Source organism: Diceros bicornis, chromosome 21 (assembly GCF_020826845.1).
Source record: "Diceros bicornis minor isolate mBicDic1 chromosome 21, mDicBic1.mat.cur, whole genome shotgun sequence".
NCBI classification, from domain to species: Eukaryota; Metazoa; Chordata; class Mammalia; order Perissodactyla; family Rhinocerotidae; genus Diceros; species Diceros bicornis.
The window spans coordinates 35,300,107-35,318,557 of record NC_080760.1 but is presented as its reverse complement, the minus strand read 5'-3'; the positions used below and the strand labels follow the sequence as shown (position 1 = coordinate 35,318,557).

At 37.1% G+C, this 18,451-nt stretch overlaps 1 protein-coding gene across 1 annotated transcript in view; it reads right to left on the bottom strand.

The window, feature by feature from the left end:
• The window catches only part of COLEC10 (collectin subfamily member 10), a 38,740-nt gene extending 31,477 nt beyond the window's left edge, over window positions 1-7,263 (bottom strand). Inside the window, exon 1 of the mRNA XM_058564454.1 lies at window positions 7,008-7,263. Within this exon, the coding sequence (XP_058420437.1) occupies window positions 7,008-7,155 (148 nt within the window). The 5' untranslated portion in view covers window positions 7,156-7,263. The remainder of the gene's footprint in view (window positions 1-7,007) is intronic.
• Between the last annotated feature and the right edge of the window lie 11,188 nt (window positions 7,264-18,451).

Genomic DNA, 18,451 nt, shown 5'->3' with positions numbered 1-18,451 from the left:
GCATGGGTAAAGCATACATCCTTATTAAAATGAAACAAACAAATGTATTTTTTCTGTCATTATCATTCAGTATCTCCTGATTCATCTTTGCCCACACTTTGATTGACTGGAGTTTTATTCTTCCCTCTTGACCTAACCTTGATATGTTTTCTTGGCACCTACCCAGAGGGAAAAGGAGAGGGAAAAATGGTTCAGAGCACCCACACACTGGAATATAAAGTTATAAAAAGCCAAGCCATTTAAAATTTTGGTCTGTCCTTATGCATAAAATACATATTAAAACTCTTAATGAAAGAATCCAGTGAATTAATACAATTAATATAAAGGATTTGGGAAAATACCTACTTGCTTAACCTCTCTGATAAAGTCACCAGAAAGAAATCAGCAGCTTAATTTAGATCAAGGTGACCGAGCTAAAACAATTCTGTACCATGTTTATACATTGACCTCACAGAACTCCTTTTCTAATGTTAATCTATAAAATTGAAGGAAGGATCATTTCATGCTTAATGAGAATGATAAAACCTGAGGACAATAATATAACATGGCAGAATGGAACGACGACTGGCCTGAGAATCTGGAATATGAGTTCTAGTTCTGGCCCTGACACCAATTAGCAGCTGTGTGACCTAGAACAAGTTATTTTACCTCTCTGGACCTCAGTTTTCACAAATGTAAAAATAGCTGGGGTTAAACTAAATTATCTCTGAGAATTACTTTACAGGTGGTGAGACTTCCAATTTGGCTGTGAAAGTGATCCAGATATTCCTGGACATATGTGGCTATTTGTTTGGGGAAGTCACATGAAGGACTGTTTGCACTGGAGGCTGAGAAGACTCCTCGGAAATAACTCAAGTTGTGCCAATTGCTAGGATCCAGAGCCACGTTCAGTAAAATAGTGGGTGGCCAGATAGAAATCCATGCCCTGGAGGCTAAGGGGTTTGCTGAGAAAGAAATTATCCCAGAAATAGAGGGAGCTCTACAAGGCTTTCCTCATGGCAAAGCCATGCACACCTCGTGTTTTCTGGCGCTCAGATGTGTGCCCTGGTTCACTCGTGCATGAATTCCATAGGGACCAATGGGAGCCTTAAGCCAAAACTGATGTAGCTATTTCATTCAGCCCCATAAAGTCCTGTGGTACGGTCAACACTGCTTAGAGGCCCTCTGGCTGAGTAGAGGGTTTAGCAGGCTGATTGGAGCATGCAGCACAACTAGAACTCAACTGAGTTCCAACCTGCCACCTTCCAGCTGTGTGGCCTCAGGCTACTGACTTAATAGTTCTGAATCTCAGTTTCTTCACCTGTCAAATGAGAATTGTAACATTTTCTTTCTCAAAGTCTATTGAGGTAATTAAATTAAAAATGACTTTAGAGAATTTACACAGAGTCTGGAGAATGGCAACTATTCAACCTTTGTTAGTATTACTGCTCCCACGAGCATGATTGAGGTTGTCATTACAGTCATGCTGAAGAGGAGAGCCTTTCCCAGGCCCATGAGTTCTCATCACAGGCCCCTGTGTGGAGGAGTCATGATGGTTGCTTGTAGGAGCTGCAGTGCCCTCAGAAGCAGTAGAAAGCCTTCCTCACTGAGTGAAGTGGCAACGAGTTAGTGGCCAGGTTAGGCTGAGACAGGGGCATCAGGGAAGAAGTGGCGCTGTTGTACTTGCAGAAAATCAGTGGCCACTGGTAGAGAAGTTCTTGGATCATTGAAGACCTGGTGCAATGACGGTGGCCCCCAGGAGCAGTCCTTTCTTGGAGGCATGGACAACACTTTTTGGAAACTAGAGGCCATACTTGGAAAGGAATTTCAGGGAACTGTTGGGGATCTTGGAAAATTTGGGTTTTTATTTAATCAAAAATATTTATTGAGCACCCACTATGTGTCAAGGGCTCTTATAGGCAGTAGGAAAACACGCTCAGGAAGATGGACAGGGTCCCCGCTTTCATGAAGCCAGCATTCTAGAAGTGACTGCAAGTATATAAATACACAAGAGATTTTCATTTGGTAGTAAGTCTGTGAAAACAATAAAATGCCTTGGGAACTATGACAGAGAGTGGGGGTGGTCAGGCAGGGCCTCACTATGCAAATGGCATTTGAGCTAAAACCTGAATGAGGAGAAGGAACTATCCTTGGGAAGACCTGGGGTAAGGTTGGGCCACACAGAGGGAACATCAAGTGCAAAGATCCTGGGTCGGGAATGAGAGACAAAGCAAGGATGCCTGAAGCAAACTTTAAGTGGAAAAGCAGTTTGACATGGGAGAAGTAGGGAAAAGACAGACAGATTGCAAAGGACCTCTTAGGCCACGCATACAACAACGGTATTGAAAGAAAACGCTCCTAAACTAAAAAACTAGCAGAAGCCAAAATTAGCAATAGGGTACAATATCATTAATTTCCAAACAAACTAATGAAGTCAGGGAGTTAATTACTAAAGATGAGGCATGTCATCACTTTCAGCATATTTTAGTATCCAGTACAATGTTGGGCTGTGAGGTTGCATCAACTCCATGTTCTTAGGCATTTTCTGATCCATTTCTCATCAAAAAGAAGTCAGTGGACTGTATTTTCAAACCTGATTGTAATAGAAACCAGTGGATGTCATGGAACAACACTGGACCAGGAAGCAGAGGGCCAGGGGTAAAGTTCAAATTGCAAGACTATACTGTAGCTACCTATCTGTGTGAAAGACCTTGGGGCCTTCACTTGGCTTCATTGATATTGCCTTCTTATCTTTAAGTTTAAAGTAATTGCTACTGCATATGCCAATTGTGAAAATTAGACAAGACAGTGTATTTGAAAGTTTCTTGGAAATTGTGAAATGTCGCCCAAATATTTCTTGTTGAATTTCTTGTTCTTTTTAACATTTCTTGTTAAAATTTCTCGTCATTGCTGTTTTCAAGTAAAACCACTAGAGGTCAGAATTTTACATAAATTGTTTAAAGAAATCACCAAGGTGGGAAAAAAAGCATTTTCTCACTAAGCAGCGTAAAAGAATAAATTTACGGCATAGAAAGAAAAATAAAGATGATTTTAGCAAAGTTTTTTTTTTTTTTTTTGGTAAAGAAGACTAGCCCTGAGCTAATATCTGTTGCCTATCCTCCTCCTTTTGCTGAGGAAGATTGGCCCTGGGCTAACATCCATGCCCATCTTCCTCTACTTTATATGTGGGACGCCTGCCACAGCATGGCTTGACAAGCGGTGCTCAGGTCTGTGCCTGGGACCCAAACCTGCGAACCCCAGGCTGCTGAAGCAGAGTTTGCGAACTTAACCACTACACCACCGATTTGCCCCTTAACAAAGAAGTTTTGATAACTGGAGGAATGCTTTTTCCCAAAATTGTTACTCAACAGACTCAGATAGGGATAGGAAGGAAAGATAAATAGAATTTGTTGTGTCTATTTATGATGTCTAAATAACTTAAAGTTTACGTTGATTATCTTATATTATTCTTAAAACAGGTCTATGATGAGGCTCATTTTTCAAATAAAGAAACTGAAGCATGAATAGATGTAATAACATACTGAAAATCCAACAGTTTGAATCTGATGTCTTTCCACTGTCATGCTTGGGAAATAATACAGTTAAAAAAATGGTGTCTCAGGGGGCCAGCCTGGTGGTGTAGTGGTTAAGTTTGCATGCTCCACTTCAGTGGCCCAGGGTTCACATGTTTGGATCCCGGGTGCGGACCTATGCACTGCTTATCAAGCCATGCTGTGGCAGGCATCCCACATATGAAGTAGAGGAAGATGGGCATGGATGTTAGCCCGGGTCCAATCTTCCTCAGCAAAAAGAGGAGGATGTGCAACAGATGTCAGCTCAGGGCTAATCTTCTTCACCAAAAAAAACCCAAAAATTGTGTCTCTATATTGGACAATATATTATATGACAGGTTACCACTACTGGTTTTCCACCTGCAACTCTAACTAATTTATTTAGTTCCCAGTCTCCCAAATGAATTTAGGGAAAACTTCTTTTATTGTCTGTTTCTCAGAGTATCTAGAAGTTTCTGAGCACAGTACTGATAAATATGGTATTGAGATGAGTAGCCATGGAGAAAAACATGGACCAGCTTGCTCTTAGGAAAAATATATTGAACAGAAGCAATAACCTAGTCTTTTAAAATGTTCGCTTAGCTATCAAGCTTTTTAAAATTTTTTTCATTTTGTAGAGATAAATATACAAATCTGCCTTGTTCATGGGTGGGAAGGGGCTGTCATCATGTTCATGAAGAAATGAAGTAGGGTAAATGACAGTTTATATCTTGAGATAAGACAAAAAACTATGTCTTATTTTTCGCTGTATCCACATCTAGCACAATGCCTAGAGCAGAGGAAGGGCAGTAATGAATATGCTCATGTCGTTCCATGTGCATGTAGAGGCAATTTGCAAAGAAAAAAATGAGTTAACTGGGCCTTGACCCCAAGAGTTTGCAATCTACTACTCAGCCTGAAATGTAAATACAAGTTCTAGGACGAATTCTTCCTTAATCTGAAACCTTTAGCATCCAACATGATGTCGGGCACTTAGTAGGCATTTGGTATGTGGGGGATCAGAATTGGCCACCTCAAAATATGTCTCTTTACTTTGATTATTTTCTCTGAAAGAAACTTTGACCCCCCCCCCACCACCACCACCACTAACTGCCTAAAAGTATTTAAGATAGAAGGCCTGTCCACAGGACAGGCCATCACCATAGATAACTCTGGGTATGGATAGACTGGGAAGGTCCTTGCCAAGGCCATTCTTATCAAAGCTCTGAAAACCAAGTAAAAGTAGAAGATATCCTTTGTAAGAGACATTTACATTTATATGGGAAATCTCCGTTTGTAAAAGTGTCTCCTCTTCTGTACCAGGAAGAAGGGGGGATGACCTTATCTCTTGAAACTCTTATCAATGTGGAAGGCAAGGACTTAAATCTGCATACTCTTGTTTATTGTGCTTTTCTGGTAATCTCCCAGAGCTGACTCCCCCGACCCCCAACATCCTCCTTTGTCTTTAGCTGAAGATAGTATTTAAGGTGAGAACCCCCGCTATTTTGTTGAGTTACCCAGTTCCCTGGGTTTCTCCCATGTATATATGTTATAAAGCTTTGTTTGGTTTTCTCCCATTACTCTGTCTCATGTCAATTTAATTCGTACCCCAGCCAGAAGGACCCAGAGTGGGTAGAGGATAATCTTCCTCCCCTACAGTATATTTCAGAAATGTGGAATCTTTTTAATAAGACAGTAACTTGGAATCCATTTGATGCAAAGTCCCCAGGGTCTGGGGGAAGAGGAAGAAATCATATCAGGTCCATAACAGACTTAGTTCTGGAACCCAGGATTCTAGAGGGCCCCTTCTTAAGTCTCTCTTCCCCAGGAGCACTCACTTCATTCTGTCACATTTCTGGCTTGTAACCATACCATAATTTCTACAGTCTCATGAAGAGAGTTAAAGAGGTTTCCATTCTTTGAAATCTTAACAGGGTTTCTAACAGCAAGGTAGAAGTTTCGTGTTAAGTAAAGAAATGAGGGAAAGAAGACTCATGGTGGATACTCTGCTGGTATCTAACAAATGTTAATTGCCTTCTGTTCTCTCTCCTAAATTATTTATCTCTCCATTGTTCATGACACAAGTATATATTATTTAATGCATTTCTTGTTACTAAAATATTGCTTAGCTCTTAATAGGTACTCAATATACATTGGCTGAATGGAAATAAGTAGAATTGTTGAATTGGAATGCATTATATTTTGGACATTATTTTAATCATCTTTGTCCATTCTGCTTCCAGTTTGAAAGTTGCAGTTTCTTTGCAAGGAAAATTGTTTGACAGTGCTATTCTCAAATGGGTGAATGGGTTCTCCCACTTTCAGAGACAAAGAAAACTTTAATTTTCAGCATTTTCCATGACACCTCAGGAAAAATACAAAGTTTCCTATACTCTACGGAAAGTCCAGTAATGGTTTTAAGTAAATACTTTTATTTCTAACTAAAACTTTCTTTTCTGAACACTTGCCCTCACATTATTCATTCATTCACCCAAGAAATTACTTGGAAGCCCCAAAGTCTTATTGTTCCTCCTTGCATTTATTTTATGGTATCAAAGGTTAAAACTTAGATTGCAATCTTAGGAGGAAATTAATTCACTTATTAAGAAAAATGCACTTTAAGCAATATACATTTAAATAACTGACAAGCATAGGGCAATGTATTTCTGTTGTTTTTTTTTTTAAAGACCCTTTCTTTTTACTTAAAATTTTAAGCAGCTGCAATTCTTCGACCCTATAGCCTAGAGAAACAGCATGAATTACTAATGAGGGAGCACCAATTTTCATTGCAGTGACCACTTTCAGAACAAAAGGGTCAGAGCTGAAACCAGGAAAACAGCAGCATTTTTTATCAACCAGTTGCTTGAAGCACATTTAGACCTTGGCTCTACTTGAAAAAATTTTGCAATAATATCATCCTTCAGCTGAAGGTACTTGGCCCCAAAGACTCCACTTTCAAATAAAGAAATGTTCATTTAAAAAATACCTCCAATCTTTAACAAAAAGTTTTTACTTCATTGGAACCCAGGAGCCCATTAATTTATGACATATACAAAAGATTTAATTTTTACTTTACTGAGCTTTTGCCTAGTAGCTTCACCAGAATCGATATGAGAAAAGAGTTGGAATAAAAACAGCACAAGAATGGAAATGCTCTAAAGGAAAGAATTCTTGAAGTCTAGTGTCTTGCTTGTGTATCTTCACTTGGAACAGCATGGAAGAGGGGATTTCCCCCTTCCCTGGGGGAGTTCCATCGCATCCCTGCCCTGGGGTTCCACCCCCTCCCAGTATTCTCTTACCTAACATCAAGAGAGATTTTAAAATAAGTAACAGGCCGTTGATTTTCCAAAATAGAAGGAAAGTGGGAGGATGCTAGGGAGGAGGGAAGAGAAAGTCACTGAGAGCTAGAGTGGGGTTGAGAGATGAGGGAAGAGAGCCTATTTATTATGCATGAAAATTTTGTTTTTCTTTCCTCACCTTTGGGTCCTGGTGAAATTGTGTGAGTGGCACAGACTTCAGCGGTAGGATGACTGTCGATGTCCAGACCCAGACTCTGAATTTGCAAAAGAAAAAGCACCAGGAGGATGAACTGGTTTCTTCGAAGTGGGGCTCCAAAGCCCCCCATTGTTGTGGTTCTTCAAAAGACGGTTGCCCAGAAGTGCCAAATAAACAGCTTTATTTTAAATAAAACCTTCTGCTTTGGGGAAGAAAGTGAGGTCTCTGGAGCACACATTCCAAAAAGGGCTGCAAGGACAAGAAGGAAGCATGTCATAGGTTGTTTATTTTTTCAGCATTCCAAATGGAGCATACATTATCCAGACTGTTTATTTTCAAGTGACAACAGTTTATTGAAACTTATCTCTGAACTAAACACTCAAGTGTGCAGGTCAGTAGAAACATCCCACAGAACAGAGAGGAGAGAGATGCCTTCTGCTCAGTACATGAGCTGACGATTTAATACCCTATATTGCATTTAAATGGTGGGTTCCAGAAAGATTGAACCAGAGATTTCTCAAATTACCTACATGCTATGTAAGCACTGTGCATGGCTTTGAGCTTTTTCATAAGGAAATATTCATTACCTGTTTGTGGCAGGTGAACAGTAAATCTCTCACTACTCTCCATGACCTTATTTCCTTCCCTTGCTACAAATAATTGGGATTAAACCCAAAAGGAAAGAACACCAGCTTTTCCGCAAAGCAATTTGGCAGTAAGTATCAAGAATATTTAAAAATGTTTATAGCCTTTAGCCTGGTAACTGCTCTTCTAGTGCACTATTTAAGGAACTATTCTGAAATGTGGACAAGGCTTTATTTGAAAAGATGTGGCAAAAAGGCGAAGGGGCATCAATTAACTAACAATCTGTCAATGGTTGGTAAGTCATAAAAGTGCAAACGTATAAGAGAGTATGACATGACAATTTTAGTAAAATGACATTTGTAGCAAGTTTTTGATAAAATGGGGGGGAAGCATGTGGTATTATGTTTATTAAAAAGAAGGATATATATAGATATAGATAATGTAGCTACAGATATAGACATATGTACAAGGATAGAAATAGAGGTCTTTCTCTCTCTTTCTACACTCATCTATCTATCTATCCAGCTACCCATTCATCCATCCATCTATCTTATGCTTACCTATCTGTTCCATCAACCCATGACCTGTATGAGTAGCCTAGGCTTAGTAAGATACTGAAAAACTAGAACCAGGATCACATATAGCAGGGAGATGCCTTATCTTCTCCATTCTTAAAAAGGCATATTAACTAACAGTTGGGCTAGAAGGGGTTTTAGATCTACTTTCCTTGAAATTGGAAAAGAAGGACCTTACAGATCCTAATAAGGACTATAAAGAATTGTTCGTAAGAGATGTCATTACAAGGAATGGTCAATCTAAGGAATACAGATGTATTTGTTCCCTAGGGCTGCTGTAACAAAGTACCACAAACTGAGTGGCCTAAACAACAAAAATTTATTGTCTCACAGCTCTGGATGCTAGAAGTCTGGCAGGGCCATGCTTCTTCTGAAGGTGCTAGGAAAGGATCTGTTGCAGGCCTCTCTCATAGCTTCTGGTAATTCTTTGACTTGTGACGACATAACTCCAATCTATACATGGAGTTCCCCCTGTATGTGTGTCTCTGTGTCCAAATTTTTCCATTTTTATAAGCATACCTGTCATATTGGATTTGGGCCCACTCTAATGACCTTGTTTTAACTTGATTATCTTTGTAACTTGATTACCTCTATGGACCCTATCTCCAAATATAGTTACATTATAAGATATTGGCAGTTAGGTCTTGAACATATGAATTTTTTTGGCTGGGGAGACACAATTCAACCCGTAACAATAGGCTTATAGTATAACTGAATTGATCGTTTCATAAGCAATACAGGGAGAGAGAGGAAAAGGAATTGTCATTGATTGAATAGTCATTATGTGCAAGGGTAAGGTTGGTCTCTTAATTTTAGTTTATCTTATTTAAGCCTTAAAATAGCCCCGTGGAATAGATAGTAATCCCTCTATTTTGCATACAAAGTGCCTGAGGCTCAGAAAAGTTATGCAGTTTCCCTAAAGTCGCTGTGATGGTTGATTTTACTGTCAATTTGACTGGATTATGGGTGCCAGATATTTGGCTAAAACGTTGTTTCTGGGCATGTCTGTGAGGGTGTTGCCAGATGAGATTAGCATTTGAACTGGTAGACTGAGTAAAGTGGATTGGCCTCCCTAATATGGGTGGGCCTCTACCAATTGTTGAAGGCCCGAATAGAACAAAAAGGTGGAGGAAGATTTCCCTCTTTGTCCTAATGGTGGAGCTGGGACTTGGGTCTTCTGTACTTGGACTGGAGCTTACAGCATCAGCTCTCCTGGTTCTTGGGGCTTTGGACTTGGACTGGGACTTTACACCATTGGCTTCCTTTATTCTCAAGCCTTTGGGCTTGGACTGAAACTATACCACCTGCTTTCCTGGGCCTCCAGCTTGCAGATGGCAGATCATGGAACTTCTCAGCCTCTGTCATTGTGTGAGCCAAGTCCCTATAATAAATCTTTCTCTGTCTAGATATAGATATAGATGTATAGATAAACAGCTATATACCGGTATACATATTGATATAAATATAGATATATCCTATTGGTTCTGTTTCTCTGGAGAACCCTGACTAATCTAATCCATTGAAAAAGGGACAAAAGAAATTCAAATGCAAATTATGCCCCAAAATTCCTTCTTTAAAATGCTATTTGGTTTCCATAAAGGTGAATATTCTCAAGCTTTGAGGATGCATTAATTTTCACACATGCTTAAAACGTCCAAAGTGGATGCATTTAACATGTCAACAATGATAGGAAAATAGTGGGTATTAATAGAACAGTGTTAGAAGCCTCAAATAGCACACTGTCATAACCAGATATATGAAATAGAACAAATCATTCAACTTCAATTGCCATAAGACATGTAAAGTGAGTTTGGACTTGATATTTAATGTACTTTCTGAATTATATTTTCTGTGAAAATAAGTATTTAAGTTATTTAGGCTATTCTAAATCTACTTTATTTTTTTAATTTCTTTTTCAAGCATTCCATGGCACACAATGAAAATACATTCATTACATTTATATATGGAAACCTACTGGCAACAGTTTGAAGCAAATAATAGTAGTCATTATTTTTTTCTTGGGAGATCCTATTTCTGTTCTTTCCAATCTCTTTTTTTTTTTTTAACTCAGCAATGCATATAAATATCTTTCTAGATTAATAAAGCCAGCCCCAGTTGTCTAGTGGTTAAGATTTGGCGCACTCATTGTTATGGTCGAAGTTCATTTCCTGGTCAGGGAACCACACCACCCACCCATCTATCAGTTGTCATACTGTGACAGCTGTGTATTGCTGTGATGCTGAAAGCTATGCCATCAATATTTCAAATACCAGCAGGGTCACCCATGGTGCAGAGTTTTCAGCAGAGCTTCCAGACTAAGACAGACTAGGAAGAAGGACCTGGCCACCCACTTCCAAAAAAATTGGCCATGAAAACCCTATGAATAGCGGTGGAGTATTGTCTGAAATAGCGCCAGGAGATGAGAGGATGGTGCAAAAAAGACATGAGCAGGATTTTTCTCTGCTGTACAGAGAGTTGCTAGGAGTTGGAATCAACTCAATGGCACTAACAACAACAAATATTAATGAATAGACTATTACACCAAATTTTAAATTGCTGCAGATTATTCATCACACATTTTGTATGTAAAACATTACTAATCAATCAATGCTTTATTGTTGGGAATCTAAAATTTCTAATATTATTAATATAAATAACACTGTGATGAACATCTTTAGAGCTCAATCTGTGTATTCATTCTTTTTGACCCTTGAAAAAGACAAATGTATATGGCTTGGCACCTCATTGAATGTGGAGAGCACCAGAGAAGGAGAAATTTTTTCAAATGATTCATATATTGTAGTCATATTGTGCTCTCCTTTCTCATGGAGACTATGGTCTCCAGGGTTGATTTTTTGTCACCTGGTTTGGAAATTATAGTTCCCTTTATTCCTCATTGATCAATATGGGGAGCTTATAAATAGGTAGATATTCAAAGAAGAGGACTTTCATGGACCAGAGAGGACTGCTCTACTTTTAGCTAGGATTTACCAAGAAATGTGACCTTAAAAGTCACTTTGCAGCTTCAACCTGGATGACTGGAAAACATTATTGCCACCAAGAAAATCTGGTTAAGGAAGAAAAATTTTGAGAGGAAAATAATAGGGCTGAATAAGTTTACAGGTTAGAGAAATAACAGGGTAAAGATTATAGGCAGGCATTTTGGAATGCAGGTCTTGGTTCTAGGGGAATAGCTAGAATTTTAGGTTTCAATTTGAGAGTCATAGGTATGAAGATTACAGATAAAAGTAGAATGTTGAGTGAGAAAAGAAGTTCAAGAGTATAAATGTTGAGACAGTCTATATTCAGAGGCCAGAAGGAGAAGGAAGGGCTACCAAATAAATCAGAGAGGTAGCAAAACATCATGGAAGCCAAAAGACAAGAAATCTTAAACATCTAATTTGTGACAATTAATGCATCAAAGAATAAGATGAAGGCTGACAACAAGCCATGGGATTTAGGAGTCAATAATTTATAAATAGAACCTTATGAATGAAAGAGACCATTTAGTGGAGAGAGTTTATAAAGATGAGAGGAAAGCAGTGACAAGGAGTTTCATGACCACTGGGAACGTCATTATTGAATAGTCATAGTAATAAAAAATATAATAACACTTACTTTTATTGACCCAAGTCCCTCTTACTTACTTCCTCTCAGCACCTAGGAACATATTATACTTCTTCTTAAGGGTTGTCAACAGTGTTTAAACAAGAATGCAGTTAAAATTGAATGGTATGGCATGTAAGGCAATGGAATCTAGACTAATTTTCTAAGAAATTTGTTGCTGAAAAAAAGAAAAATAAAGTGAAGAAAGTATTAATAGGATCCTATCTGTGAATCACTGAAGGGGGTGGTGTATATGGATGAAAATTGTGGGCCTGATACTATTATTTAAAAACTTTGTACAAGTTCCTTGGTAACACAATAAATATGGGATGTAATAAATAAATGACATAAATTTTAAAACATGAAAGATGATTGAATAAATAAAAAGAAGTTGTCAAATTATGTTAAGTGTGTTCTTTTTAGTGCCTGACAAATAGCTAATGCCCACTAGAAAGACTTTATTGCAACTTAAAAGAGTTCACTCTCAGTTATCCAGAAAATGAAGTCGCTGAGAACTACAAGTCATCTCTGCTTTTTCTTTAAAACATGGTTTTGAAATAGACAATAAGCCAATCAAGTTTTCAGCTGGTGTAAAATTGGAAGAGGTAAATCTAAAAGACAAGTGATAAATCTAAAAGGAGGTAAATCTTTTTAGATTTAAGATTTAGAAGAGGTAAATCTAGAAAAACAAAAATCAGTGGATGATTTATGAAATTGTCTCTGTAATTTCAAGTTTTCCTGAATGTTTCATCTTCCATTTCCCAAGACATTGAAATTCCAAGCTTAGCTTTGTGCTTATCCAAATATGACATGACACTAAAGTGAATAACAAGTGATATTTCCCCTCTTATTCTTCTACCCATTTCTCGTGGGTTGAATGGTGGCCCCATAAAACATATGTTCATCTCCTACCCAAGGCCACTCTTTCAAGACCAGAAGAGGTAGCTGTTCTATGAATTCACCTAACTCATAGAAACAAACACAGAAACTCAAACAAAATGAGAAAACAGAGGAATATGTTCCAAACAGAAGAACAAGACAAAATCCCAGAAGAAAAACACTACTGAAACAGAGATAAGTAATTTACCTGATAAAGAGTTCAAAGTAATGGTCATAAAGATGCTTACTGAACTAAGGAGAAGAATGGAGGAACACAGTAAGAACTTCAACAAAGAGTTAGAAAATAAAAGAAAGAACCAGTCAGAGCTGAAAAATACTATAACTAAAATGAAAAATATACTAGAGGGAGTCAACAGCAGATTAGATGATACAGAATACATCAGCAATCTGGAAGACAAAATAATCCAAATCACCCAATCAGAACAGCAAAAAGAAAAAAGAATTTTTAAAAATGAGGATACTTGAAGGAACCTCTGGGACAACATCAAGCATAATAAAGTTCATATTATAGGTGTCCCAGAAGGAGAAGATAGAAAGGGGCAGAAAACTTATTTGACGAAATAATGGCTGAAAACTTTCCTAACCTGGAGAAGGAAACAGACACCAGATCTAGGAATCACAGAGAGTCCCAAACAAGATGAACTCAAAGAGATCCACACCAACACGTATTATAATTAAAATGGCAAAAGTTAAAGATAAAGAGAGAATCTTAATAACAGCAAGAGAAAAACAAGTCACATAGAAGGAAACCTCCATAAAACTATGAGCTGATTTTTCAGTGGAAACTTTGAAGGCCAGAAGGGAGTAGCAGGATGTGTTTAATGTGCTCAAAGGAAAATACTTACAACCAAGAATACTCTACCCAGAAAGCTTATCATGCAGAATTGAAGGAGAGAGAGAGTTTCCCAGACAAGCAAAAATTAAGAAGTTCTTCAACACTAAATCAGCCTTACAAAAAATGTTAAAGGGTCTTCTTTTTTTTTTTGTGAGGAGGACTAGCTCTGAGCTAACATTCGATGCCAATCCTCCCCTTTTTTTCTTGAGGAAGAGTGGTCCTGAGCTAACATCCATGCCCATCCTCCTCTACTTTATATGGGATGCCACCACAACATGGCTTATCAAGTGGTGTGTCGGTGCGTGCCTGGGATCCGAACCTGCGAACCCTGGGCCGCTGAAGCAGATGCGCACACTTAACCACTTGCGCCACTGGGCCAGCCCCTAAAGGGTCTTCTTTAGGCAGAAAAGAAAAGACCATAACTAGGAACAAGGAAATAATGAAAGAAAAAAAAATCTCACGTGTAAAGGCAAATATTTAGTAAAGGTAATGGATCAGCCACTTAAAAAGCTAGTTTGAAGGTTAAAAGACAAAAAGTATAGGGGCCAACCTGGTGGTGTAGTGGTTAAGTTCACGTGTTCTGCTTCAGAAGCCTGGGGTTTGCAGGTTTGGATCCCGGGCATGGACCTACACACTGCTCATCAAGCCATGCTGTGGCAGCATCCCACATACAAAATAGAGGAAGATTGGCACAGATGTTAGCTCAGGGACAATCTTCCTCAAGCAAAAAGAGGAAGATTGGCCATGGATGTTAGCTCAAGGCCAGTCTTCCTCCCCAACCCCCCCAAAATTGTAAAATCAACTATAACTGCAATAAGCAGTTAAAGGATATGCCAAATAAAGAGATGCAAGCTATGATGTCAAAAACATGAAACATGAGGGTGGGGTAAAAAATGTAGTGCTTTTAGAATGTGTTTGAACTTAAGTGACTATCACCTTAAAATAGACTGTTATATATATAGGTCAATACATATGAACCTCACGGTAACCACAAACCAAAAACCTATAATAGATACACAAAAAGTAAAGAGGAAGGAACCCAAACATAACACTAAATAAAACCATCAAACCACAAAGGAAGAGACCAAGAGAAGAAGAAAAGAACAGAGAAGAACTGCAAAGACAACTGGAAAATAACTAACAAAATGGCAATAAGTACATGCCTATCAATAATTACTTTAAATGGAGATGGACTAAATGCTGCAATCAAAAGACATAGGCTGGCTGAATGGATAAACAAGACTCATTTATATGCTGCCTACAAGAGACTCACTTCATATCTAAAGACACACACAGACTGAAAGTAAAGGGATGGAAAAAGACATTCCAGGCAAATGGAAACAAAAAGAAAGCTGGAGTAGTAATACTTATATCAGATAATGTAGACTTTAAAACAAAGACTGTAGCACAGGACAAAGCAAGGCATTACATAATGATAAATGGATCAATCTAAGAAGAGGATATAATATTCACAAATATTTATATGTACTCAACATAGAAGCACCTAAATATATAAAGCATATATTAACAGACATAAAAGGAGAAATTGACAGTAATATAAATAAGAGTAGGGGACATTAATACCCCACATACATCAATGGTAGATCATCCAGACAGAAAATCAATATGGAAACATTGGCCTTAAATGACACATTAGACCAGACGGATTTAATAGATATATATGAATGCTCCATCCAAAAACTGTAGAATACACATTCTTTTCAAGTACACATGGAACATTTTCCAGGATAAATCACATGTTAGGCTACAAAACAAGTCTCAAAAAATTTAAGAAGATTGAAATCATATCAAGCATCTTTTCTGACCACAATGGTATGAAACTAGAAATCAATTACAAGATAAAAACTGGAAAAAACACAAATATGTAGAGACTAAAAAAACATGCTACTTAAAAAACAAGGGGTCAATGAAGAAATCAAAGGGGAAATCAAAAAATACCTTGAGATAAATGAAAATGGAAACATAACTTTCCAAAATCTATGGGACACAGCAAAAGTAGTTCTCAGAGGGATGTTCCTATCAATAAACGTCTACTTTCAGAAATAAGAAAAATCTCAAATAAACAACCTAACTTTACATCTAAAGGAACTAGAAAGAAAAGAACAAACAAAGCCAGCATTAGTAGAAGGAAGGAAATAATAAAGATCAGAGTGGAAATAAATGATCTAGAGACTGAAAAAAAATACAAAAGATCAATGAAACTAAAAGTTGATTCCTTGAGAAGATAAATAAAATTGATAAACCTTATTCAGACTCATCAAGAAAAAATGAGAGAGGCTCGATTAAATAAAATCAGAAATGAAAGAGGAGAAGTTACAACTGACACTACAGAAATAGAAAGGATTATAAGAGAATACTATGAACAATTATATGCCAACAAATTGGAAAACCTAGAAGAAATAAATTCCTAGAAACACACAACCTTTCAAGACTGAATCATGAAGAAATAGAAAATTTGCCTAGACTGATTACGCATAACGAAATTGAATCAGTAATTTAAAAACTCCCAAAAAACAAAAGTCCAGGACAAGATGCCTTCACAGGTAAATTCTAACAAACATTTAAAGAAGAATTAATAGCTCTCCTTCTCAATTTATTCCAACAAATTGAAGAGGGAAGAATACTTCCAAACCCATATTGTGAGGCCAGCATTACCCTAATACCAAAATCAGACAAAGACACCACAAAAAAAAGAAAATTGCAGGCCAATATCCCTGATGAACATCAGATTTTGATGAACAAAAATCCTCAACAAAATATTAGCAAATCAAGTTCAATAATATATTAAAAGGATCATACACCACCATCAAGTGGGATTTATTCCAGGGATACAAGAATGGTTCAACATCTGCAAATCAATCAACATGATACACCACACTAACAAAACAAAGGATAAAAATCATATGATCATCTTTTGACACATGCAGAAAAAGCATGTGTCAAAATTCAACATCCATTTATGACAACAAGTCTCAAGAAAGTGGGTACAGAAGGAACATACCTCAACATAATAAAGGCCATATATGACATACCCTCAGCTAACATCATACTCAATAGTGAGAAGCTGATAGTCTTTTATCTAAGATCAGGAACAAGACAGGGATGCCAACTCTCCCAACTTTTATTCAACAGAGGAAGGACTACCTATAGCAAGTAGGGAAGAAAAAGAAATAAAAGGCATTCAAATTGGAAAGGAAGAAATAACTATTTGCAAATTACATGACAATATGCATAGAAAACCCTAAAGACGTCACCACAAAACTGTTAGAACTAATAAATGAAGTCAATAAAGTTGTAGGGTACAAAATTAATATACAGAAATCAGTTGCATTTCTTCATTAATAATAAGCTATCAGAAAAATAAATTTATAAACAATCACATCTATAATTGTATCAAAAAGAATAAAATATCTAGGAACAAATTTAACCAAGGAGGTGAAACACCTTACTCTGGAAACTATCAGACATTGACGAAAGAAATTGAAGATGACACAAATAAATGGAAAGATGTACTGTGCTCATGGACTGGAAGAATTAATATTTTTAAAATGTTCATACTACCCAAAGCAATCTACAGATTCGATACAATCCCCATCAAAATACCAATGGCATTTTTCACAGAACTAGAACAAAGAATCCTAAAATTTTTATGGAACCACAAAAGACCCTGAACAGCCAAAGCAATCTTGAGAAAGAAGAACAAAGCTGGAGGTATCATGCTCCCTGATTTCAAAATACACTACAACCCTATAGTAATGAAAATAGTGTGGTACTGGCAAGAAAACAGACACGTAGATCAATGGAATAGAAAAGAGAGCCCAAAATATATAAAGAACTTACACAACTTAGTATCAAAAAAAAAAAAAACAATTAAAAAATAGGCAGAGGACTTGAATAGACATTTTTCCAAAGACATACAGATGGCCGACAGGTACATGAAAAGATGCTCAACATCCGTAATCATCAGGGAAACGCAAATCAAAACCACAATGACATACCACCTCACACCTGTCAGAATGGCTATTATCAAAAGGACAAAAAATAGCAAGTGTTCGTCAGAACGTGGAGAAAAGGGAAGCCTCATACACAGTTGGTGAGAATGTAAATTGGTGCAGCCACTATGGAAAACAGTATAGAGTTTCCTCAAAATATTAAAAATAGAACTACCTTATGATCCAGCAATTCCACTTCTAGGTATTTACCTGAAGAAAATGAAAACACTAATTGAAAGAGATATATGCACCCCTATGTTCGTTGTAGCATTATTTACAATAGCCAAGATATGAAAGCAACCTAAGTATCTGTGGATAGATAAATGGATAAAGAAGATGTGGTATATATATATATACATACACACATATAATATATATATATACACACATATATAATATATATATACAAATATAGTATATATACATATACACATATAATACAGATGCAATGCAATATTATGCAGCTATACAAAAGAATGAAATCTTGCCATTTGCAACAACGTGGATGGACTTAGGGGAGATTATGCTAAGTGAAATAATTCTGATGGGGGAAGATAAATACTGTATGATTTCACTTATACGTAGAATCTATAAAACAAAACAAATGAATGAAAAAAACAAAACAGAAACAGACTCATAGATACAGAGAACAAACTGGTGGTTACCAGATTGGGGAAGGGGTTGGGGGTAGGCAAAATGGGTGAAGGGAATTAAGAAGTACAAACTTCCAGTTATAAAATAAGAAAGTCATAGTAATGTAATGTACAGAATAGGGAATATAGTCAATAATATTGTAATAACTTTGTATGGTGACAGATGATAACTAAACTTATCATGGTGATCCTTTTGTAATGTATATACATATCAAATAACTATGACTTACACTTGAAACTAATATTGTATGTCAATTAT